This window comes from Salmo trutta, chromosome 2 (assembly GCF_901001165.1).
Source record: "Salmo trutta chromosome 2, fSalTru1.1, whole genome shotgun sequence".
Lineage (NCBI taxonomy): Eukaryota > Metazoa > Chordata > Actinopteri > Salmoniformes > Salmonidae > Salmo > Salmo trutta.
The window spans coordinates 15,757,691-15,783,834 of NC_042958.1; the positions used below are offsets into that span (position 1 = coordinate 15,757,691).

General features: G+C 44.3%; 1 protein-coding gene across 1 annotated transcript in view; it reads left to right on the top strand.

The window, feature by feature from the left end:
• pkd1l1 (polycystin 1 like 1, transient receptor potential channel interacting) overlaps positions 1-26,144 on the top strand; it is a 51,270-nt gene that overhangs the window by 13,386 nt on the left and 11,740 nt on the right. The window contains exons 19-49 of the mRNA XM_029691119.1: positions 3,422-3,585; positions 3,806-4,264; positions 4,381-4,584; positions 4,674-4,736; positions 4,857-4,940; positions 5,054-5,119; positions 5,215-5,397; positions 5,565-5,642; positions 5,819-5,961; positions 6,047-6,167; positions 6,613-6,736; positions 7,145-7,337; positions 7,427-7,483; positions 13,705-13,983; positions 14,272-14,532; positions 14,638-14,751; positions 14,909-15,060; positions 15,162-15,262; positions 15,525-15,585; positions 17,539-17,676; positions 18,552-18,638; positions 18,826-19,033; positions 22,072-22,178; positions 22,387-22,606; positions 23,154-23,327; positions 23,496-23,682; positions 23,861-23,955; positions 24,098-24,471; positions 24,623-24,707; positions 24,894-25,082; positions 25,184-25,302. Coding sequence (XP_029546979.1) covers positions 3,422-3,585; positions 3,806-4,264; positions 4,381-4,584; positions 4,674-4,736; positions 4,857-4,940; positions 5,054-5,119; positions 5,215-5,397; positions 5,565-5,642; positions 5,819-5,961; positions 6,047-6,167; positions 6,613-6,736; positions 7,145-7,337; positions 7,427-7,483; positions 13,705-13,983; positions 14,272-14,532; positions 14,638-14,751; positions 14,909-15,060; positions 15,162-15,262; positions 15,525-15,585; positions 17,539-17,676; positions 18,552-18,638; positions 18,826-19,033; positions 22,072-22,178; positions 22,387-22,606; positions 23,154-23,327; positions 23,496-23,682; positions 23,861-23,955; positions 24,098-24,471; positions 24,623-24,707; positions 24,894-25,082; positions 25,184-25,302 — 4,890 coding nt within the window. The remainder of the gene's footprint in view (positions 1-3,421; positions 3,586-3,805; positions 4,265-4,380; positions 4,585-4,673; positions 4,737-4,856; positions 4,941-5,053; positions 5,120-5,214; positions 5,398-5,564; positions 5,643-5,818; positions 5,962-6,046; positions 6,168-6,612; positions 6,737-7,144; positions 7,338-7,426; positions 7,484-13,704; positions 13,984-14,271; positions 14,533-14,637; positions 14,752-14,908; positions 15,061-15,161; positions 15,263-15,524; positions 15,586-17,538; positions 17,677-18,551; positions 18,639-18,825; positions 19,034-22,071; positions 22,179-22,386; positions 22,607-23,153; positions 23,328-23,495; positions 23,683-23,860; positions 23,956-24,097; positions 24,472-24,622; positions 24,708-24,893; positions 25,083-25,183; positions 25,303-26,144) is intronic.

Genomic DNA, 26,144 nt, shown 5'->3' on the forward strand with positions numbered 1-26,144 from the left:
TCATTTCAAATGGTGTCAAAATGTTAGTGTCCTTTTCTACAGATTTACAATTAAAGGGAATCTTCAAAGTTCCGCTCTGCATGCATTATTTGGTACTTTCTTTAGGATATTTAGGATAATCCTGCAGAATTCCGTATGTAGATTTTCTATTGGGTTTTTCTCCCCAAAAAATGCTTGGCAGGAATTTTCACCAAATCCACTGGAGGCAGTGATTTTTTGTCCCAGGTAGTTGTACCGTTGGGCATGTTCAACCATGGTATTTCTTCATTTGGAGGAGTGTCTGCTGCTCTGATTCCTGGTCTTTTCTGGAAAATCAGGACTGGTTTTCTGAATGTTGATTGCCCAGTTGATGCTGAATTCCTAAAGAATGTTAAGTTGTTCCTGTAGACCTTGATCTGTTGGTGACAGTAGGACAAAGTCATCTGCGTTGAGCAGGAATCTGACCTCTTCATCTTTGACGGTGTCCAGGGGCTGCAGATTGGTCCAACAACATTGCTAGTTTGTTGATGTAGACGTTGAACATGGTTGGACTTAAACTACACACATTCTCACCCCTCCCCCTAGTGCAAAAAACGATGTTATTTTATTGTTCTGTTTAATACTACATGTGTTGTTCAAATAAATAGAATTGATGATGTCGTATAATTTATCCCCAACGCCGCTTTGGAGGCTTTTGTAATATAATCCATCATGCCATATGGAATCAAAAGCATTCTTAAAATCAACAAAACTTTCAAATACTTTTCCTGTACTTTTCTGATGAACAAGCTGGTTTATTACTGCGTGTATTGTGTGTATTTGGTCTGTTATTCTGTGTTTGGATAGAAATGCCAATTAGTTTTTTTGCTGAGAGCGTTATGTTGTCTTAGGAAGGTCTGTATTCTGCCATTGACAATACAACAAAACAGTTTCCCCATGTTACTAGTGACACACATTCCCCTATAGCTATTAGGGTCTAATTTGTTACCTTTTTAATACATGGGGGTTATGAGCCCCTGGTTCCAAATATCATGGAAGCAGCCACTCTCCAAAACCAGGTTGAATAGTTTTAATAAGGCATCCTGCAGCTCAGAAGTACTGTGTTTAAGCATTTCATTCCTGATGCTGTCAGGGCCACATGCATTTCCAGGTTTTCTTCCAAAGTTCAGCCTGTGTCATTTGTTAGTTAATTGGGTTCTGGTTGTTTATAATTGTGTGATCTAGGGTCCTGAGTTTTTCTTGCCTATTTTTTGGCTTTAAAGTAAGGTCTTCTGATGGTATCATTCCATAGAGACTTTCAAAATGATCTTTCCACATGTTGCCAATTTCTCATGATCTAAGAGTCCTTTAGGTGCCTTTTGACAAACTCCAAGCGGGCTGTCATGTGCCTTTTACTGAGGAGTGGCTTCCGTCTGGCCACTCTAACATAAAGGCCTGATTGGTGGATTGCTGCAGAGATGGTTCTCCTTCTGGAAAGTTCTCCCATCTCCACTGAGGAACTCTGGAGCTTTGTCAGAGTGACCATCGGGTTCTTGGTCACCTCCCTCAGAAAGGCCTTTCTCCCCCGATTGCTCAGTTTTTCCGGGCGGCCAGCTCTAGGAAGAGTCTTGGTGGTTCCAAACTTCTTACATTCAAGAATGATGGAGGCCACTGTGTTCTTGGGGACCTTTAATGCTGCAGACATTTTTTGGTACCCTTCCCCAGATCTGTGCCGCGACACAATCCTGTCTCGGAGCTCCACGGACAATTCCTTCGACGTCATGGCATAGTTTTTGCTCTGACATGCACTGTCAACTGTAGGACCTTATATAGGTGTGTGCCTTTCCAAATCATGTCCAATCAATAGAATATACCACAGGTGGACTTCAATCAAGTTGTAGAAACATCTCAAGGATGATCAATGGAAACAGGATGCACCTGAGCTCAATTTCGAGTCTTATAGCAAAGGGTCTGAATACTTATGTAAATAAGGTATTTTCAATTTTAATACATTTGCAAACATTTCTAAAAACCTGTTTTCACTTTGTCATTATGGGGTATTGTGTGTAGATGGCTGAGGATTTTTTATTTAATCAATTTTAGAATAAGAGTGTAACGTATCAAAGTGTGAAAAAATGAAAGGGGTCTGTATATTTTCCATATGTCAGGGATGTTTGGGCTGAATGTACTTGAAAGGAAGTCATTGATACAGGTTGTAATTTCTGGGCTGTGCAATGCTGTGTTGAAGTGTGTTGCGCTCTCAAGGGCCCATCTGTACGTTTTATTTAGATTTTGTGTGGTCTTTGGGTAGAGAAGTCTTTTAAAAAATACATTCATCTGGCAGTGGTCAGACAATGGTGTTTTTGGTCTGACAGTGAATGCACTAATGGAGGAAGGGTCCGATTCAACAACACTGGTACCAAGACCTGAGCAGTAGGTGAACCAAAGAATCCCCTCTAATCCTGCCATTAAGAAAATACAGGCCTAAGGCTCCTTTCCATTTTTGTTCACTACCTGATCAGGGCTATTTCTATTACTACTAATGGGACTTGGGTATAAGGAGGGATGTCCAAATATATGTCTATTACCCTCAGGGTCTACACATACAGGTTCAGAGCCTGTTCTAGCATTAAAAACCCCACACAAAAACACATTTCCCTCAGGTTGAAACTGGTTGGCCTCTCTTTGGAGATGATCATAAAACTGACCATCATAGTGAGATGAATCTGAGGGAGAAGCATACACCGCATCTATATATAAATCATTGTGCCTTTGTTGAGTTTTAACCAAATGTGGGTGTTACCCTTTTTGATCTGGTTCAGTGAGTCCCTGCCCTGTTTTATGTTTTAATGATAGCCTGAAGGACATTGAGTATTTATATCACCACGACACCATGTTTCTAGAAGTATTAATATGTCTTGACCTTTGGTGTTAAGAAAATATGGGTTTGTAGTCTTAAGACCTAAGGTAGAGGAGTACAAGCCCCGGATATTCCAAGAACTAATAGTTAATTATCTAATTTCATATAAGTATATATCTATATATCATTTGGTGAGAATAAAGTACATAGGAAATGAATACACACACAAATATAGAACAGGACAATCCAAATGTGTGTGTGTGTGTGAATAATGAAAACTAAACTAAATAAATCAATAAAAGTGTGTGTGTAATAAATACAATTATAGTAATAATCTCTCTCTCTGTCTCTATCTCTCTGTCTTGCTCTCTATCTCCCTGTCTCTCTCTATCTCTTTGTCTCTCTCTCGCTTTCTCTTTCTTTCTCTCTCTCTCTCTCTATCTCTATTTCTCGCTATCTATCTCTGTCTCTCTCTGTCGCTCTCTGTCTGTCTCGCTCTCTGTTTCGCTCTCTATTTCTCTCTATTTCTCTCTCACTCTGTCTCTCTGTCTCTCTCTCTCTCTCTCTCTCTCTCTCTCTCTCTGTCTCGCTCTCTCTCTATAGGAGAGTGTCAGTGTATTGTTACCAGTGCCAGGGGGACGCAGTGAACTGGGACCAGTCGTTCTCAGTCAGAGCAGTGTGTGATAGCTGTGGCCCCTCCCCCAGAACCATCAGCTACACCTGGACTCTCTACCTGGTCGACTCCTCCAGTAAGGTGGACACAGACGGTAAGATATAGATCCCTCACCATACAGACTACAGCAGGATAGGTCCGTAGATCCAGCTAAGTGTATAATAAGAACTCTAAAGGCCTGAATTCCAAATGAATGGGAGAGACACAGGCCCTACACTACTCTTATACAGTAGAGTGTATCTGTGTGTAATACTGTGTTTAGAGTGAAGAGTGGGGTGTTATAGTGTGTTAACCTCTGTGTCCTCTCTTTCAAGTCCCCTTCTGCCACAGTGTGGATCTGAGTTTTCCCTCCAACATCATTGGTGGCCCTACCTTTCCCCTGCCTCCAGCCCTGACTCTCACCCCTCCATCATCTCCCCCGCACACACCCTCAACCACAGCCAGCGTGATGTCCTCATCCACAGAGATATCCTCAAATATGACATCAATCCCAGCCAGCTTGGTGACCGGTCTGATGTCATCAAACGTGACCAGCAATACTGAGATACAAACTACAACCCCCACAACACCCGACCCAGTCCCCCTGCCTCCCTTCCCCCCATTGCCCCCCTTCCCCCTCCCTTCTCCATCACCTGGTGGTCGCCCCCGGAGGTCACAGGGGTCAGTAGAACTTCAGAGAATCAATAGCACAGCTGGGAACAACCCTTCACCAAACTCCTCCCCCGAGCCCATCTCTGTTCCAATCAGCTTCACTCCTGAATCACCTGAGCCAGGTAAGGGTTAAGAGTCACACAATTAAACATATTATCTTCTGCCGACTGCTTTTCTTTGATAGGTTTCGTAGCTCTGAAATATGTTGGTATATATTTTAAAGTATATTTTATTTCAGACTTGGGAGGGTTTGACCCCGGTGGGCCCCCTTACCCCATCTCAGAGTACCCTGTAGTTACCTTTGACGACGGCAGCATCCTTTACTCTGCCCCCCTCGGCCAGAGTGACATCATCGAGGTGTTCCCCATCGATCCCGATTTTCCCACTGACTACGACTTCCCTTTCCCCGTCCTGGAGAGTGGAGATGTGAGCGGACGTCCTGGTAAGGAAGATGAAGGGAATAAATGAATAGATGGATGGATATATTTACATCTTTACACTTCTCATAGTTCAGTCCTCTTTGTGTTGCAGTTGAGGGCTTCTCTCCTGGACAGTCAGTCAGTGGTGGAGTGTTAGGACCCTTCCCTGGATCAGGTCAGTTAAGAGTTACCGGTATTATTGACATACAGTAGATTAAAGTAGCAAATCGTTTTAGATCCACAACTATGGGACATTGAAAAGTCCTAGATGAAACATGTTGCTGTTTTGTTTCAGATCCCTCCACAGCAGAGACAAGCTGGGACCCCAATGGGACACTAGAACCATCAGGATATCAGACAGGCAGCTATAACCTCACTGGTAATGCCACACAGATTTATTTCAGTAGATGTACATATTGGATTGAATAACACAAGTATTTTCTATAGACTCATACTTTTACAGAGATTTAGTTGTGAATGTCTGTCCTACAGATTATAATGTTCCCTTCCTGGGGATAGAGGAGGGAGACCCGGGAGTGTCAGTGGGCAGGCCAACAGGTAGGGCTCACCTGTGTTTGTGTGTTTGTGTGTGTGTTTACTGCTTGTATTTATACTGTGGATGCCTGTGTATGTTCTTGTATGTCTATCATCAGGTGTGGGTGGTGGGAGCTCCGAGAGCTCAGAGGGTGACTCTGCTCCTGTCCCAGGATCAAGTGAGGATGAGGGGAGTAACCTGATGGACTCCAGCCCCTCCCTGGTGGTCCTTGACCCCACACTACTAGACCTGCCCAGAGAACTCTTAGAGCAGGAGCTGTTTGAGTCCTACACATACACAGGTAAACATCCATCAGCATGCAATCCACTTAACTACTGGACTGTGCAAACTGTGTACATGCACAGCAGATTTCCAGTCTCAATTCAACTAATTCAAATATAAATGGAATTGTTTTGATAGATTGACTGTACGTTGTTGTACCTGATTGCCTGTTGTTTTTGCCTCTAGGAATCTCCTCTGCTCTCATCACGTTCAGACCTTTCACTCTGAGAGCAGGAAGCAGATACATGTTGGAGGTCACAGCTAGTGAGTAAGGTCCCGATGTTGAGTCTGCCCTCTGAATCTCAGATGCTGTATGATGATGAGAGATGGATGGCTCAATTCACTAATGTATTGATTAACTGATTGCTTTTTAATAAATGTCTCACCCCCTTTATCTGTTAATCAAAGTGTGTATCCTTGTTTCCTGTTACTGAACTCAGACTCCCACGATGCAGTACTGGGGCGGACTCAGCTGTTCCTGTCCACTAGCCCCAGCCCCCGAGGGATAACCTGTCAGGTGCAGCCTAGCAGTGGCTTCGAGATACACACACACTTCAGCATCTTCTGCACCTCTGGGAAAGAGGTACACATACAGTCTAACCAACAGCAATAGTACTGTATTTATCTCCATCACCATCTTACTGATGTGTTTATTGTGTGTGGTTTAGGACCTGCTGTATGAGTACAGTTTCAGTACAGGAAACAGCCCTCCTAAGATCCTGTACCAAGGAAGAGACTTTCAGTACTACTTCCACCTGCCATCTGGAGACCCTCAGGATGACTATAAAGGTATATTACAACTCTTTTCTGCAGACCTAGTGGCCTCATAGGTGGAATGTTATTCATATTTTTCATAATTTCGTAATTAATAAACATTGTTTTAAAAAACCTGCCGAAAATCCAGTGTTTATATGTCAGATTGTTTTGTTGTATTTAAGTATTCTGTGATGTATATAAAGTATAATTTTGGGATGCAAACTCAAAATGTAATACATTTCAACTCTATATCTGACATGGTCCAGGTGTCTTCTGTTTTTAAGCCCATAACCATGTGTTTTGTTTTAATGTAGATTTGTTTAAGACAATCAATAAACACTCTGTGTGACCCTGATTTAGCCCACTGCAGTAAAATGTTAACTCTTATTTTATTATACTGTCCAGAGAGGAATATAGCAGACACTCACATTGTTTTGAATTTCATATCTTTATTGACACTGTGTCCCTGTTGATCCAGTCACTATCTATACAGAGGTCCGGAACAGGTTTGGAGCAGCAACTGCACCCTGTCCTGTAACCGTCGCAGTCCACCCCAGCTTCATCAGGGACACCTCCTCCAACTCCAACTCTGATATGGAACTGTAAGACTGACTGCCTGACTGACTGACTGACTGCCTGACTGACTAGTTGACTGACTAACTGATTGACTGACTGACTAGTTGACTGACTGACTAGTTGATTGACTGACTGACTGACTAGTTGACTGACTGACTGACTAGTTGACTGACTGACTGGTTGACTGACTGACTGACTAGTTGACTGACTGACTGACTGGTTGACTGACTGACTGACTGGTTGACTGACTGACTAGTTGATTGACTGACTGACTGATTGACTGACTGTCTAGTTTACTGACTGACTGACTAGTTGACTGACTAACTGATTGACTGACTGACTAGTTGACTGACTAACGGATTTATTGGTTGATTGGTCATTGGTTTGATTGATTGATTAGAGGCCTCTCTCTCTCTCTTTCTCTCTCTGTGTAGTTTTGAGTCAGGTTTGAGGAACCTGTCTGGTCTGGTCCAGTTGGGAAACAGCGTAGAGATCCGTAACTACATCATCCTCCTGTCCAGCGTCCTCAACAGACTCAGCCAGGACCCCACAGCCAACACACACACTCAGACACACACACGCACCGCACTCATCAACGCTGTTTGTCAGCTCGACATCAATGACCAGGTACACACACTCGCACGCACGCACGCACACACAGACGCACACTCAAAGTAGAGTGTCTAGTAACGATCAGTTCTTGTGTGTGTCCCTAGCGGTCCATGACAGATAACATCTACATGCTCAAAGACCTGATGCACCTCACCCACCAGGTAAGAGACCCTTTACATTGGGTCAGAGCTTTATATGGCTCTGCATAGAGATGTATGCAGGATAGACGCATAATACATTATGTATTAACAGTGTGTTGTTGCCCCAGGTATTGTTTTCCAGTATCAGTGTGGTGGTGGTGGGTCATGTATAGGCTATAAGATGATAGATGTATATAATATGTATTAACAGTGTGTTGTTGCCCCAGGTATCGTTAGCCAGTGCCAGTGTGGTGGTGGTGGGTCATGTATAGGCTATAAGATGATAGATGTATATAATATGTATTAACAGTGTGTTGTTGCCCCAGGTATCGTTAGCCAGTATCAGTGTGGTGGTGGTGGGTCATGTATAGGCTATAAGATGATAGATGTATATAATATGTATTAACAGTGTGTTGTTGCCCCAGGTATCGTTAGCCAGTGCCAGTGTGGTAGTGGTGGGTCATCTATAGGCTATAAGATGATAGATGTATATAATATGTATTAACAGTGTGTTGTTGCCCCAGGTATCGTTAGCCAGTATCAGTGTGGTGGTGGTGGGTCATGTATAGGCTATAAGATGATAGATGTATATAATATGTATTAACAGTGTGTTGTTGCCCCAGGTATCGTTAGCCAGTGCCAGTGTGGTAGTGGGTCATCTATAGGCTATAAGATGATAGATGTATATAATATGTATTAACAGTGTGTTGTTGCCCCAGGTATCGTTAGCCAGTGCCAGTGTGGTAGTGGGTCATGTATAGGCTATAAGATGATAGATGTATATAATATGTATTAACAGTGTGTTGTTGCCCCAGGTATCGTTAGCCAGTGCCAGTGTGGTAGTGGGTCATGTATAGGCTATAAGATGATAGATGTATATAATATGTATTAACAGTGTGTTGTTGCCCCAGGTATCGTTAGCCAGTGCCAGTGTGGTAGTGGGTCATGTATAGGCTATAAGATGATAGATGTATATAATATGTATTAACAGTGTGTTGTTGCCCCAGGTATCGTTAGCCAGTATCAGTGTGGTGGTGGGTCATCTATAGGCTATAAGATGATAGATGTATATAATATGTATTAACAGTGTGTTGTTGCCCCAGGTATCGTTAGCCAGTGCCAGTGTGGTAGTGGGTCATGTATAGGCTATAAGATGATAGATGTATATAATATGTATTAACAGTGTGTTGTTGCCCCAGGTATCGTTAGCCAGTATCAGTGTGGTGGTGGGTCATCTATAGGCTATAAGATGATAGATGTATATAATATGTATTAACAGTGTGTTGTTGCCCCAGGTATCGTTAGCCAGTGCCAGTGTGGTAGTGGTGGGTCATGTATAGGCTATAAGATGATAGATGTATATAATATGTATTAACAGTGTGTTGTTGCCCCAGGTATCGTTAGCCAGTGCCAGTGTGGTAGTGGTGGGTCATGTATAGGCTATAAGATGATAGATGTATATAATATGTATTAACAGTGTGTTGTTGCCCCAGGTATTGTTTTCCAGTATCAGTGTGGTAGTGGTGGGTCATGTATAGGCTATAAGATGATAGATGTATATAATATGTATTAACAGTGTGTTGTTGCCCCAGGTATCGTTAGCCAGTGCCAGTGTGGTAGTGGGTCATGTATAGGCTATAAGATGATAGATGTATATAATATGTATTAACAGTGTGTTGTTGCCCCAGGTATCGTTAGCCAGTGCCAGTGTGGTAGTGGGTCATGTATAGGCTATAAGATGATAGATGTATATAATATGTATTAACAGTGTGTTGTTGCCCCAGGTATCGTTAGCCAGTATCAGTGTGGTAGTGGGTCATGTATAGGCTATAAGATGATAGATGTATATAATATGTATTAACAGTGTGTTGTTGCCCCAGGTATCGTTAGCCAGTGCCAGTGTGGTAGTGGGTCATGTATAGGCTATAAGATGATAGATGTATATAATATGTATTAACAGTGTGTTGTTGCCCCAGGTATCGTTAGCCAGTATCAGTGTGGTAGTGGGTCATGTATAGGCTATAAGATGATAGATGTATATAATATGTATTAACAGTGTGTTGTTGCCCCAGGTATCGTTAGCCAGTGCCAGTGTGGTAGTGGGTCATGTATAGGCTATAAGATGATAGATGTATATAATATGTATTAACAGTGTGTTGTTGCCCCAGGTATCGTTAGCCAGTGCCAGTGTGGTAGTGGTGGGTCATGTATAGGCTATAAGATGATAGATGTATATAATATGTATTAACAGTGTGTTGTTGCCCCAGGTATCGTTAGCCAGTGCCAGTGTGGTAGTGGGTCATGTATAGGCTATAAGATGATAGATGTATATAATATGTATTAACAGTGTGTTGTTGCCCCAGGTATCGTTAGCCAGTGCCAGTGTGGTAGTGGGTCATGTATAGGCTATAAGATGATAGATGTATATAATATGTATTAACAGTGTGTTGTTGCCCCAGGTATCGTTAGCCAGTGCCAGTGTGGTAGTGGTGGGTCATGTATAGGCTATAAGATGATAGATGTATATAATATGTATTAACAGTGTGTTGTTGCCCCAGGTATCGTTAGCCAGTGCCAGTGTGGTAGTGGGTCATGTATAGGCTATAAGATGATAGATGTATATAATATGTATTAACAGTGTGTTGTTGCCCCAGGTATCGTTAGCCAGTACCAGTGTGGTAGTGGGTCATGTATAGGCTATAAGATGATAGATGTATATAATATGTATTAACAGTGTGTTGTTGCCCCAGGTATCGTTAGCCAGTATCAGTGTGGTGGTGGGTCATCTATAGGCTATAAGATGATAGATGTATATAATATGTATTAACAGTGTGTTGTTGCCCCAGGTATCGTTAGCCAGTGCCAGTGTGGTAGTGGGTCATGTATAGGCTATAAGATGATAGATGTATATAATATGTATTAACAGTGTGTTGTTGCCCCAGGTATCGTTAGCCAGTATCAGTGTGGTGGTGGGTCATCTATAGGCTATAAGATGATAGATGTATATAATATGTATTAACAGTGTGTTGTTGCCCCAGGTATCGTTAGCCAGTGCCAGTGTGGTAGTGGTGGGTCATGTATAGGCTATAAGATGATAGATGTATATAATATGTATTAACAGTGTGTTGTTGCCCCAGGTATCGTTAGCCAGTGCCAGTGTGGTAGTGGTGGGTCATGTATAGGCTATAAGATGATAGATGTATATAATATGTATTAACAGTGTGTTGTTGCCCCAGGTATTGTTTTCCAGTATCAGTGTGGTAGTGGTGGGTCATCTATAGGCTATAAGATGATAGATGTATATAATATGTATTAACAGTGTGTTGTTGCCCCAGGTATCGTTAGCCAGTGCCAGTGTGGTAGTGGGTCATGTATAGGCTATAAGATGATAGATGTATATAATATGTATTAACAGTGTGTTGTTGCCCCAGGTATCGTTAGCCAGTGCCAGTGTGGTAGTGGGTCATGTATAGGCTATAAGATGATAGATGTATATAATATGTATTAACAGTGTGTTGTTGCCCCAGGTATCGTTAGCCAGTATCAGTGTGGTAGTGGGTCATGTATAGGCTATAAGATGATAGATGTATATAATATGTATTAACAGTGTGTTGTTGCCCCAGGTATCGTTAGCCAGTGCCAGTGTGGTAGTGGGTCATGTATAGGCTATAAGATGATAGATGTATATAATATGTATTAACAGTGTGTTGTTGCCCCAGGTATCGTTAGCCAGTATCAGTGTGGTAGTGGGTCATGTATAGGCTATAAGATGATAGATGTATATAATATGTATTAACAGTGTGTTGTTGCCCCAGGTATCGTTAGCCAGTGCCAGTGTGGTAGTGGGTCATGTATAGGCTATAAGATGATAGATGTATATAATATGTATTAACAGTGTGTTGTTGCCCCAGGTATCGTTAGCCAGTGCCAGTGTGGTAGTGGTGGGTCATGTATAGGCTATAAGATGATAGATGTATATAATATGTATTAACAGTGTGTTGTTGCCCCAGGTATCGTTAGCCAGTGCCAGTGTGGTAGTGGGTCATGTATAGGCTATAAGATGATAGATGTATATAATATGTATTAACAGTGTGTTGTTGCCCCAGGTATCGTTAGCCAGTGCCAGTGTGGTAGTGGGTCATGTATAGGCTATAAGATGATAGATGTATATAATATGTATTAACAGTGTGTTGTTGCCCCAGGTATCGTTAGCCAGTGCCAGTGTGGTAGTGGTGGGTCATGTATAGGCTATAAGATGATAGATGTATATAATATGTATTAACAGTGTGTTGTTGCCCCAGGTATCGTTAGCCAGTGCCAGTGTGGTAGTGGGTCATGTATAGGCTATAAGATGATAGATGTATATAATATGTATTAACAGTGTGTTGTTGCCCCAGGTATCGTTAGCCAGTGTCAGTGTGGTAGTGGGTCATGTATAGGCTATAAGATGATAGATGTATATAATATGTATTAACAGTGTGTTGTTGCCCCAGGTATCGTTAGCCAGTATCAGTGTGGTGGTGGGTCATCTATAGGCTATAAGATGATAGATGTATATAATATGTATTAACAGTGTGTTGTTGCCCCAGGTATCGTTAGCCAGTGCCAGTGTGGTAGTGGGTCATGTATAGGCTATAAGATGATAGATGTATATAATATGTATTAACAGTGTGTTGTTGCCCCAGGTATCGTTAGCCAGTATCAGTGTGGTGGTGGGTCATCTATAGGCTATAAGATGATAGATGTATATAATATGTATTAACAGTGTGTTGTTGCCCCAGGTATCGTTAGCCAGTGCCAGTGTGGTAGTGGTGGGTCATGTATAGGCTATAAGATGATAGATGTATATAATATGTATTAACAGTGTGTTGTTGCCCCAGGTATCGTTAGCCAGTGCCAGTGTGGTAGTGGTGGGTCATGTATAGGCTATAAGATGATAGATGTATATAATATGTATTAACAGTGTGTTGTTGCCCCAGGTATTGTTTTCCAGTATCAGTGTGGTAGTGGTGGGTCATCTATAGGCTATAAGATGATAGATGTATATAATATGTATTAACAGTGTGTTGTTGCCCCAGGTATCGTTAGCCAGTGCCAGTGTGGTAGTGGGTCATGTATAGGCTATAAGATGATAGATGTATATAATATGTATTAACAGTGTGTTGTTGCCCCAGGTATCGTTAGCCAGTGCCAGTGTGGTAGTGGTGGGTCATGTATAGGCTATAAGATGATAGATGTATATAATATGTATTAACAGTGTGTTGTTGCCCCAGGTATCGTTAGCCAGTGCCAGTGTGGTAGTGGTGGGTCATGTATAGGCTATAAGATGATAGATGTATATAATATGTATTAACAGTGTGTTGTTGCCCCAGGTATCGTTAGCCAGTGCCAGTGTGGTAGTGGGTCATGTATAGGCTATAAGATGATAGATGTATATAATATGTATTAACAGTGTGTTGTTGCCCCAGGTATCGTTAGCCAGTGCCAGTGTGGTAGTGGTGGGTCATGTATAGGCTATAAGATGATAGATGTATATAATATGTATTAACAGTGTGTTGTTGCCCCAGGTATCGTTAGCCAGTGCCAGTGTGGTAGTGGGTCATGTATAGGCTATAAGATGATAGATGTATATAATATGTATTAACAGTGTGTTGTTGCCCCAGGTATCGTTAGCCAGTGCCAGTGTGGTAGTGGGTCATGTATAGGCTATAAGATGATAGATGTATATAATATGTATTAACAGTGTGTTGTTGCCCCAGGTATCGTTAGCCAGTGCCAGTGTGGTAGTGGTGGGTCATGTATAGGCTATAAGATGATAGATGTATATAATATGTATTAACAGTGTGTTGTTGCCCCAGGTATCGTTAGCCAGTGCCAGTGTGGTAGTGGGTCATGTATAGGCTATAAGATGATAGATGTATATAATATGTATTAACAGTGTGTTGTTGCCCCAGGTATCGTTAGCCAGTGCCAGTGTGGTAGTGGGTCATGTATAGGCTATAAGATGATAGATGTATATAATATGTATTAACAGTGTGTTGTTGCCCCAGGTATCGTTAGCCAGTGCCAGTGTGGTAGTGGGTCATGTATAGGCTATAAGATGATAGATGTATATAATATGTATTAACAGTGTGTTGTTGCCCCAGGTATCGTTAGCCAGTATCAGTGTGGTAGTGGGTCATGTATAGGCTATAAGATGATAGATGTATATAATATGTATTAACAGTGTGTTGTTGCCCCAGGTATCGTTAGCCAGTGCCAGTGTGGTAGTGGGTCATGTCCAGTCCATCTCAGACCTGTTCCACGAGCCCAGTGTTCCTGTTCCCTACCTATTGGACAGCTGGACCCTCAACACTCTGGTCACACTGCTGTCATACAGCCTGCAGGCCACCCCCACTACTAATGATGTCAGACAAGACCAGGCCACTGCTGATGATGTCATACAGGCCACGCCTACCCTCAAAGAACAGGCCATACAACTCACGACTGACAGTCTGCAGACTACTGATCGATTACTACTGGTGAGATACACTCTCTCTCTCTCTCTCTCTCTCTCTCTCTCTCTCTCTCTCTCTCTCTCTCTCTCTCATTTCTCTTTCTCTCTCTCTCTCTCTCTCTCTCTCTCTCTCTTTCTCTCTCTCTCTCATTTCTCTCTCTCTCTCATTTCTCTCTCTCTCTCATTTCTCTCTCTCTCTCATTTCTCTCTCTCTCTCTCTCTCTCTCTCTCTCTCTCTCTCTCTCTCTCTCATTTCTCTTTCTCTCTCTCTCTCTCTCTCTCTCTCTCTCTGACCCTCCTCTCTGTGTTTTAGAAATACATCCTGTTCAATAAGGTTGAGCAGCACAACGTAACCACCAGTGTCATGGACCTACAGACCACTCACCACGACCGTGGTCTAACCACAGTCATCAGCTCTGGCTCGGCCACCTTCTACCTGCCTGACTCCCTGGACCTGGTCCTGTACGGTCGTAGGAGGAGAGAAACCACAGATGGACCACAGAGTCTCTGTGTCCTCAGCCAGCTGATCACGTTCACACACAACCTCTACTTCTGGACCAAGACACCTGTACTGGTGAGATACACACACACACACACACACACACACACACACTTGACATCGAGATGATGAAGATGATGATGGTGATGGTGATGATGATGATGTGTGTGTGTCTTTCAGCTGAGTGGGCCAGTGATTGACCTGACTCTGTACAACTGCAGCACAAGGAGAGAGATTCCAGTACACTCGCTCTCCCAACCAATCAACATCGAGTTCCCCAAAACACCTAGAAATGTAAGCATTCACTTTCTGTTTGGGATTATGGACAGATTGCCTGTGTGTATGTGTGTGTGCATGTGTGTATGTGTATGTGCCTGTGTGTATGTGTGTGTGCATGCGTGTATGTGTGTGTGCGTGCATGTGTGTATGTAACCTTTCATCTCCCCCACAGGTAAGTTCTTTATCGGAGTTCACTCTCCTGCGTAGCCAGGTGAACTACCACGGTTTCAACATTACCCAGCAGGCCTTGCAGGAGGCCATACTGGTCAGTGTGGAATTCACGCGGCCCCCCAACAAGACCTTTCCCATCATGCTCCTCTTCAGGTGTGTACAAGCCTTTGAGTACAGCTTCAAACCTTCAGTTTTAGAATAGACAATTTCCTCAATTCCCATACTATGTCAGTTAATTGTGTGTGTGTTCTCAGGATGTTTGAGAGGCCGACCCCCAGCTTGTATCACATCCACAGCATCTATCACTGGGACAGAAACACCACTTACATCACCCTGCCTCCATCATACCTCACTGGTTAGTCTCGTATCTCTCTTTCACTCTCTCCCCACTTTCTCTCTCCCTGTCTCTATCTCGGTCTATTTCTCTCTCTCTCTCTCACCCACCCAAACCCTCTGTTCCCCTCTCTCCCTTGTCTCATTTGCCATATCACATCATCTGTCTTTTGTTGTTTATAATTGAAATGATATGTTCTTTTGTCTAGTCACTGTGATTGCATGCTAATGCTAATGCTCCCTGTAACATGAGGATGATAAAGTGTTTCATATGTTCTGTCCAGCTGCAGGGACAGGCTACCTGGCTCTACTCAACGCTGACTACAAAAAGACCCCCAGACACAAGTAAGTAACATCATCATCATGTTATTATTATTTTACTTAAACAACCATAGGAAATGTTATCATTTCTACTTAACTTCCTCCAAGAGCAGCTGGATATCATCCATACATCCATTTTGTTCCTCTGTGTTCTGTTTCCTCTATGTCAAATCAAATCAAATTGTATTGGTCACATACAAATGTTTAGCAGATGTTAATGCGATTGTAGCGAAATGCTTGTGCTTCTAGTTCCGACAGTGCAGTGATATCTAACAATTAATCTAACAATTCCCCAACAACTACCTAATACACACAAATCTAAAGGGGTGAATGAGAATATGTACATATAAGTATATGGAAGAGCGATTGTAATGGGTGCGTGCTGGTGGCAGGGAAGTCAGGCGCAGGAGAACGAACTTGGCATAAACGGAGTCGTTTAATAAGTGCTCACAAAACTCCGAAAACCAAAATATACAAAATAATAAAAGTGGGTACAAAACCCGTCGCACACCAGAACATAACTTGCACATCACATACAAACAAACAATCACCGACAAGGACATGAGGGGAAACAGAGGGTTAAATACACAACATGTAATTGATGAGATGGGAACCAGGTGTGATGTAAAACAAGACAAAACCAATGGAAAATGAAAAATGGATCAGCGATGGCTGGAAGGTTGGTGATGTCGACCATCGAACGCCGCCCGAACAAGGAGAGGGACCGACTTCGGCGGAAGTTGTGACAGCGATGGCCGAGCGGCATAGGCAAGGTGCAATAGATGGTATAAAATACAGTATATACATGTGATATGAGTAATGTAAGATATGTAAACATTATTAAAGTGGCATTATTTAAAGTGGCTAGTGATCCATTTATTAAAGTGTCCAGTGATTGGGTCTCAATGTAGGCAGCAGCCTCTCTGAGTTAATGATTGCTGTTTAGCAGTCTGATGGCCTTGAGATAGAAGTTGTTTTTCAATCTCTCGGTCCCAGCTTTGATGCACCGGTGCTGACCTCGCCTTCTGGATGACAGCGGGGTGAACAGGCAGTGGCTCGGGTGGTTGTTGTCCTTGATGATCTTGTTGGCCTTCCTGTGACATTGGGTGCTGTAGGTGTCATTGAGAGCAGGTAGTTTGCCCCCGGTGATGCGTTGTGCAGACCGCCCCACCCTCTGGAGAGCCTTGCGGTTGAGGGCGGTGCAGTTGCCGTACCAGGCTGTGATACAGCCCGACAGGATGCTCTCGATTGTGCATCTGTAACAGTTTGTCAGGGTTTCGGGTGACATGCAAAATGTCTTCAGCTTCCTGAGGTTGAAGAGGCGCTGTTGTGCCTTCTTCACCACACTGTCTGTCTGCGTGGACCATTTCAGTTTGTCAGTGATGTGTACGCCCAGGAACTTAAAACGTTTCACTTTCTCCACTGCTGTCCCTTCGATGTGGATAGGGGGGTGCTCCCTCTGCTGTTTCCTGAAGTCCACAATAATCTCCTTTGTTTTGTTGATGTTGAGTGAGAGATTGTTTTCCTGACACCACACTCCGAGTGCCCTCACCTCCTCCCTGTAGGCTGTCTCGTTATTGTTGGTGATCAAGCCTACTACTGTTGTGTCGTCTGCAAACTTGATGATTGAGTTGTAGGCGTGCATGGCCACACAGTCGTGGGTGAACAGGGAGTACAGGAGAGGGCTGAGCACACACCCTTGTGGGGCCCCAGTGTTGAGGGTCAGCGAAGTGGAGATGTTGTTTCCTACCTTCATCACCTGGAGGCGACCCGTCAGAAGGTCCAGGACCCAGTTGCACAGGGCAGGGTTGAGACCCAGGTCCTCCAGCTTGATGATGAGGTTGGAGGGTACTATGGTGTTGAATGCTGAGCTGAATGCTGAGCTGAATGCTGAGCTGAATGCTGAGCTGAATGCTGAGCTGAATGCTGAGCTGAATGCTGAGCTGTAGTCAATGAATAGCATTCTTACATATGTAGGTACATGAGCAGACAAGTGAACTACACATTGAGACTGGAGTCTAGCCAGTGTCTGTCCTGGGACCACCAGAAGGGCTGGACACACACCAGCTGCACACCTCAACTAGGACTGACCTCTCACACCAGGGTAAACTGCAGGTAACACTCAGTCACACACACACACACATATACACTCAGTCACACACACACACACACACACACACACACATATACACACAGTCAAACACACACACATACACACATATACACACATACACACACACACACACACACACACACACACGTTATGTTCTTCTATCCTAGTAGGGACCTCAAATGAATTTCCATTCAAAATCCTATTTTCCCTAACCCCAAGCCTAATCCTTAACATTACCATAAACCTGACCTTAACCCATAACCCTAATCCAAACCCTAAACCTAACTCCTAATTCCTAACCCTAACCCTATTCATAACCACTAACCGCTTACCCTAACACTAATTGTAACCCTAACACTAAACCTAACCCCTAAGCATAAAATAGCCTTTGTCCTCATAGGGATGTGGGAAATGTATCCACAAGGATAGAAGAACCAACACACACACATGTTTTGTTCTTCTATTCTCGTGGGGACCCAAAATTAATTTCCATTCAAAATCCTATTTCCCCTAAACCTAACTCTCACCCTATCCCTTACCCTCACTCTAATCCTAACCCTAAACCTAACTCTCACCCTAGCCCTTACCCTCACCCTAACCCTAAACCTAACTCTCACCCTAACCCTATCCTTTACCCTAATCCTAACCCTAAACCTAACTCTCACCCTAACCCTAGCCCTTACCCTCACCCTAATTCTAACCCTAAACCTAATTGTAACCCACTAAGGAATGTTCCTTGTTCTACTGTCCTTGTGGGGACTTTTGGGGATTTTAGGTCCCCATAAGGACAGAAGAACCAACCCCCCATACCCCCCACACACACACACACACACACACACATTCTGTATACACGGACGCAAACACGTGTGTGTTCCAGCTGTAGCCACTTGAGCCCATTGACCGTGGTCCAGCAGCAGATCCAGAGCAGCCATGACGACTCAGCAGACCTGGCCCAGTTCATCAGGTCAGTCAGACCACAGGACGGCAGATTTGTCATTTCAATGATCACAGAGAGGGAAGTATGAGTGTTCAACTTAATTATGGTATTTTGCCATAATATGTCTTTCTCTTTTCCTCTCATCAACCCCTCCCCCTTTCACTTTCTCTCTTTCTCTCTTTCTCCCTCTCCCTCCCCATCTCTCTTCCGCCAGTCTCCCCAGTGATGTGACGGTGGTGTGTGTGTGTGTGGTGTGTGTGTGTCTGTATGCTCTGGGCATGGTGGTGTGTAAGAGAGCTGACCTCATCTCAGAGAGGAACCAGGGAGTCTACTACCTGTCTGATAACGCTCCTTCAGACACACACCTCTACTCTGTTACTATACACACCGGCCTCCGCTCCTCACCCAGCATGACCGCCAAGGTAGAGTACGCTTTCCCCCCATTTTCCAGAACTCTCCCTTCTTCCCCTCTCCCCTACTCTCTCCTTCCCTCTCTCCCTCCCTCTCTCCTGTCCCATTATCTCTCTGTCCTTCTACCGAAGAGACTCATCTGGCTTTTCTAATGCGTATTTATTGGTTAGAGAGGAACATTGGGGTCTTTAACCCCAGAACTGTTCACATCAGAAAGTTGAGCACAGTGCGTTAAAGCATGGTGCTGCCTTCACATACAGATGTAGGATCTTAATTTGATCTAGTTTGCTACAGCAGGATATTAACCCTAAAGCAACAGGAAATGTGAATTGTTATGTGGATTATAATTCATGGAAATTTTTGTAGGGGTTAATACATTTTTCATAAGGGAAAATGAAGTCTGAAATTTCAAAGTGGAAATGACAAACTTCAGATGCCTTTTTACACCTCAAATGCACTACAAGTTCAACATTTCCTGTACTCATTATACCCATCGTCCTAGTCATTATTATACATCATTCTCTTGTGGTAAAAGTTGTGGTAAAAGTAAACAGCCATCTATTGGTCATTGCGGAGCTCGACGGCAGTGAATGTGATGTAGTAGCCTCCTCTCATTGGTGCTGTGAAGATACCTGCATCAGAGGAGAAGCAGGGAGACATCAGCAAGGCACTGTTAGTAATGCTGCCCTGTTGCTGGATTCAGTTTGTATAATTGAGCCTGTCTGGAGTGCCAAACAGGTGGGGTTTGCACTTTTGGGACTATCCCATGGGTTCCATTGTACAAAGCAAGCTCAATCAAGTGCAGCTAATGTATGGTCAGTACCTGTAGTTGGGTTGTTGGCCTTGCTGATCTTGGTGAAGACTTTACTGGAGGGCCAGTAGGAGGCATTCTTTCTTCTGGTCTAAAAAAAATATCCCAAATGCCCCAGGGCAGTGATTGGGGACATTGCCCTGTGTAGGGTGCGTCTTTCGGATGGGACGTTAAACAGATGTCCTGACTCTGTGATCACTAAAGATCCCTTGGCACACTAAGAGTAGGGGGGTAATCCCGGTGTCCTGGCTAAATTCCAAATCTGGCCCTCATACCATCATGGCCACCTAATCATCCCCAGCTTCCAACTGGCTCATTCATCCCCCCTCCTCTCCCATGTAACTTTTCCCCAGTTCATTGCTGTAAATGAGAATGTGTTCTCAGTCAATTTACCTGGTAAAATAAGGGTAGAAAACCCAGAAAAAAAACCCTAGACCAGTGGGGTGTCTGTGTTGAAGGGTCCTACAGCGTTTGCCACCTTTGGTCTGTGAACACAGGAGAGTCAACACACTCATCATTTTCTATCAAGTACATTTGTTTTATTTGTCGAGTTGTTGCTGGTACTTCTTTTGGATGAACCAAATACATCTCCATGTTCATACATAGCGGTGCTTTACCTGTATTGTCTTTCTCCAGCTCCTCCACCTTGTTCTTCTAGAGCTGTTCAGTAGTGGTGACGCTCAGCTCCTCTCTAAGAGCTGTCACCTCCTTTTTCTGCTCCTCCACCTCCTTCTCACTGGCTGTCACTCTGGCCCTCATGGCTGACAGTTCAGTAGTGGTGACGCTCAGCTCCTCTCTAAGAGCTGTCACCTCCTTTTTCTGTTCCTCCACCTCCTTCTCACTGGCTGTCACTCTGGCCCTCATGGCTGACAGTTCAGCTGTTAGAGTTGGAATTAAGGGAATTAATGGAACAAGTAAATTATTTCACATCATAATGAACAACATTAGCTTTTACATGTCTGCTCCTGCCTGCATTCTTACGTCCATGCTCTTCAGCTCCGTGCTCTGTTCCAGCTCCGGGCACGTCTCCCCAAAACGTTCTTCAACGTTCTTGAACAGACTTTCAGGTAGTCTACATTTGCTCCGTTTGGTGGGTGTGACGGGTTATGGCTTGAAGCAATGTGACGTATTTGAAGGGTAGCGGTGCATTGTGAACCCACAACCTAACCCCTCCCCGTTTTTCAACTGGTCGTTCTGAAAAGCACTGTTTCCGTTTAATTGTTATTTAGCAATAAGCATTATCACCTGTAGCCCAAACGATGCAGCATAGTGGCTATAAATAAATAGCATGGGATTGCCCATCTGTATTTTTGCTTATCTTAGCTAGATCAGTGCTCCCCTAACGTTTTCTGTCATGGCCCTCTTTGATCATGGGGGAACATCATTATTCAGAAATAATACATCTTCAGATATTATGTAGTCTGAGGCTCAGTGCCCTTCGTTATACACTCACAGCGTAGTGAGCCAATGGATTAGAATTTAACATACAATAAGTTTCTTACGTAAGTTGTAAAACCAAAGCCAAGTATTCTGATGAGGTGAAAAGCTGGGTGAGTTAACCTCATAGAAGGTCTTCAGAATCTGATGCTGGAATACGCTGTGGGACGTTAAATGGGTGTCCTGGGACGTTAAACGGGTGTCCTGGGACGTTAAACGGGTGTCCTGGGATGTTAAACGGGTGTCCTGGGACGTTAAACGGGTGTCCTGGGACGTTAAACGGGTGTCCTGGGATGTTAAATGGGTGTCCTGGGACGTTAAACGGATGTCCTGGGATGTTAAATGGGTGTCCTGGGACGTTAAACGGGTGTCCTGGGACATTAAACGGGTGTCCTGGGACGTTAAACGGGTGTCCTGGGACGTTAAACGGGTGTCCTGACTCTCTGTGATCACTAAAGATCCCATAGCACACTAACTGTAGGGGGTTAACTCCATAAAGTCCATAGTTACATGTTTTTGTTTAATAATAAGACCTGTCCTTTCATCCTTATGTTTTGGTGTGTCAGTCTCTGTGTGTATGTGCCACCTGAATGTGTAATACTGTCTTTTACCCTCATATCTCATTCAGACACACACTGCATAAACACACACTGCAAATACATACTGCAAATACACACACTGCAAATACACACATAACCTGTATTTATCAAGTTACTATTACAACATGTTCACCTCATTACATACATTTTCCTGAGCAAACCTAGCAGAATTGTCTGATGTGTGTGTTTGTGTGTGTGTCAGGTCCATATTGTGCTGTATGGAGAGGATGGGGCGTCACAGACCAGACAACTACATGACCCAGAATTCCCTCTGTTCAGAAGGAACTCCAGGAACACCTTTATACTGAGGTACGAAACAACATTACAGCTACAGTATCTGCCTTTACATGCACTACTATACATCTCTGTTTTTGTTTACTATGAGAACTGTTGTGTCATCAGTCAGCCCAGCCAGGCCAGCCAGCATGAAACCCTCCCTCCCTAGCAGCTGTAGCCACAGAGACAGAGACACCCCAGTACTGATCCCATGTCACTGTTTGTGTGTGTTTCTCTATAGTACTGTAGACAGTCTGGGCCCTCTGTGGGGGCTGCACCTGTGGCATGATAACACTGGCCCCTCCCCCACCTGGTACCTCAGACAGGTGGAGGTGTGTGAGGTGAAGGGCAAGGGGCGGAGCTGGCTGTTCCTAGGCCAGTGCTGGTTGGCTGTTGACGAGGGTGACGGACAGGTGGAGAGGAGACTCAGGGTCTGTGATCAGGGGCCAGGATTCACCAAGGTAACACACCTGGATGCACACATATACACACATGCCACACGCACGCATACGCACACACACATACACACACACGCGCGCGCACACACGTACACACACACTCACGACACACACTCACACCAACAGTTGATTCCCATTCAAAATTCGATTTTCCCTTTCCCTAAACCTAACAACCCCTAACCCTAATTCTAACCCTGAACCTAATAACCCCTAACCCTAATTCTAACCCTAATTCTAACCCTAATTCTAACTAAGACTAAAATAGATTATTTACAAATGAGGACCGGCAGGCAGAATGTCCTCACTTCTCTTAATTTTAGTTGGTTTACTATTCTTGTGAGGACTTCTGGTACTTACAAGTATAGTAAAACGTGAACACACACACACAAACTCATTGTCTAATGATGTTCTTATGTCATGTGCTCTTAATATGTTATTATGTCATGGGTTGTTATGTCATCTGCTCTTAATGTTATTTTGTCATGTGTTGTTATGTCATCTGCTCTTAATGTTATTTTGTCATGTGTTGTTATTTCATGTGTTTGTGTAGCTGCTGTATCTGAAGCTGTCAGAGTACCTGTCAGACTTCCACCTGTGGTTGTCTGTGTACAGTGGTCCCTCCCCTAGTGTTTTCACTCACACACAGCGCCTCAGTGTGTGTCTGCTGCTGCTGCTAGGCTACATGTGTGTCAACACGTTACTCATATCTGGCCTCGACGACCAAGTGAGTCAATCAATCAGTCAATCAATCAGTCAATCAATCAGTCAATCAATCAGTCAATCAATCAGTCAATCAATCAATCAATCAGTCAATCAATCAGTCAATCAATCAGTCAATCAATCAGTCAGTCATTGGCAACTACACTGCCCATAATGCTGTGTGTTGTTCCAGTACACCTCAGAGCTGGGCATCATCGACGTGTCTGCCGTTTCCCTAACGACGGGGTTGCTCAGCGCGCTGGCCGTGTTGCCCGTAGCGACCGCGCTGTCCTTCCTGTTCCGTCAGCGTGAGGTCAGAGTAAAGAGGTCAGAGGTCAAACAGGACATGGTCAGACTGCCAGACATCTACTCTATAGAAGGTAGAACACACACACACACACACACATACACACACACACACACACGCAAGCACTCACTATGGCCTGCTATGGTTCTTTCTTGTGGGTGGTTGAGAACAGGTGAAAGTGAGGGAGTCAAGTGATAGATCTCTGCTCTCTCGCTCTCTCTCTATCGCTCTGTCTCTCTCTTTCCCCCAAGCTGATGCGCTGATCGTGAGTGACTGTGTGTTTGACTCTCTCTCCTGGAACAATCTGCAGCAGTGGGCACAGGAGGCCTGGAGGAAGAAATATGAGGTGACACACTCTTCCTGTTCTTACACACATTTGGGAAAATATGTGTTTGGCTTCTATTAGATTTCCATTTTACCTCTTAGATATTATATTTGTTGACTTAATATTAAGTATCATGTTCCTCTCTCTATCTCTCATGTCTCAGGGCTCAGTGCCGAATAGGGATCTGGTAACTCAAAGAGGAGATCTGGTAATACGGGGCGGTCAGGATCTGGTAAGGGATCTGCTAACCCAGGAGAAAGTCTCCTCAGATTGCAACTCCAGTGGTTTTGACAGCAGCTTGCTTGGCAGGTTGCTAGGCAACAGTGTCCCAGACAACAACAGCGTTTGCAAGGAGAGGGATCGTAACCTCAACGATAGCCCCAAACTGCTAAGCAACAACCAGGTGGGCAACAGTACCAGCAGATGCTTAGGGGGCAGGCTCAGCCCTCTACTCCGCTGGAGTCACCTCCTAGCCTGGGTACTGTGTTTGGCCCTGGGCCTCTCCTCTCTAGTGATCACTATCGTCTTGGGGATCAGGTTAGTACATAAGACAAGGTAGCTATCATACTGTATTATAGAGCGATACAAATGATTACAAGTGATACACATGGTACAAGTTATTTACCAGGGCGTTATTGTTTTTGTGTGCTTGCGTGTGCATGCGTGCGTATTTGTGTGCGTATGTTAGGTTCAGCAGCAGTAAGACTTTACTGTGGATCCATTCCGTCTTCTTCTCCCTGCTCTCCTGTGTCTTCCTCATCCAGCCAGCCATGGTAAACCAAACCCCAACGAACAAAACACAAACCCAACCTAGCATGAACCCCAACTTAACCCAAACCCAGCCAAACACAAATATAAAGCTAACCTTTGCAAACCAAAAGTGGTTGCCGTCAATAATTGACTATTGATTTACTCAGAAAAACATTGATGGAATTGGTCTGTTTGATTTTCTTTTCTAGATCCTTGCCGTGGCTGTGGTGGTCTCCTTCTGGCGCAGGAATCGTCCGGACTTCTCCAGTTTCTCAGGAGTTCCTGGATTTCAGGCAGAAACTCTGAAACTGTGGACCCAAGATGGCTCCTGTGTCCCAGAGCTCTTCCTGCTCAGCCCTCCTCATCCGCCCCAGGAGAGATGCTCACACTTTGACAGGGTAACAACATCATCCTACTCTAACAGACGATCAACTGCTCTGGTTTTATTCCATATTATTTAAGAAGATATTAAGAAAAGCCTTTGCTGTGTTATTGACAGGTGCTGGCGGCCCGTCAGAGGGCTCGGTATCTGCGTCTGGTACGCCCACCCACTTCTGGGGAGCTGAGGAGGACAGGGGGGAGGAAGAGGAGAGAAACACTCATCCGCAAAACACTCAGGTGTGTGTATGTGTGTGTGTGTTTGCCTGCGTATATATGTGTGTGTTTTTCTGACCCAGTCTGTTCCCTCTATAGGGAGATGGCAGTGTGTTTCTGACCCAGTCTGTTCCCTCCATAGGGAGATGGCAGTGTGTTTCTGACCCAGTCTGTTCCCTCTATAGGGAGATGGCAGTGTGTTTCTGACCCAGTCTGTTCCCTCCATAGGGAGATGGCAGTGTGTTTCTGACCCAGTCTGTTCCCTCTATAGGGAGATGGCAGTGTGTTTCTGACCCAGTCTGTTCCCTCCATAGGGAGATGGCAGTGTGTTTCTGACCCAGTCTGTTCCCTCTATAAGGAGATGGCAGTGTGTTTCTGACCCAGTCTGTTCCCTCTATAGGGAGATGGCAGTGTGTTTCTGACCCAGTCTGTTCCCTCTATAGGGAGATGACAGTGTGTTTCTGACCCAGTCTGTTCCCTCTATAGGGAGATGGCAGTGTGTTTCTGACCCAGTCTGTTCCCTCCATAGGGAGATGGCAGTGTGTTTCTGACCCAGTCTGTTCCCTCTATAGGGACATGGCAGTGTGTTTCTGACCCAGTCTGTTCCCTCCATAGGGAGATGGCAGTGTGTTTCTGACCCAGTCTGTTCCCTCTATAGGGAGATGACAGTGTGTCTCTGACCCAGTCTGTTCCCTCTATAGGGAGATGACAGTGTGTCTCTGACCCAGTCTGTTCCCTCTATAGGGAGATGGCAGTGTGTTTCTGACCCAGTCTGTTCCCTCCATAGGGAGATGGCAGTGTGTTTCTGACCCAGTCTGTTCCCTCCATAGGGAGATGGCAGTGTGTTTCTGACCCAGTCTGTTCCC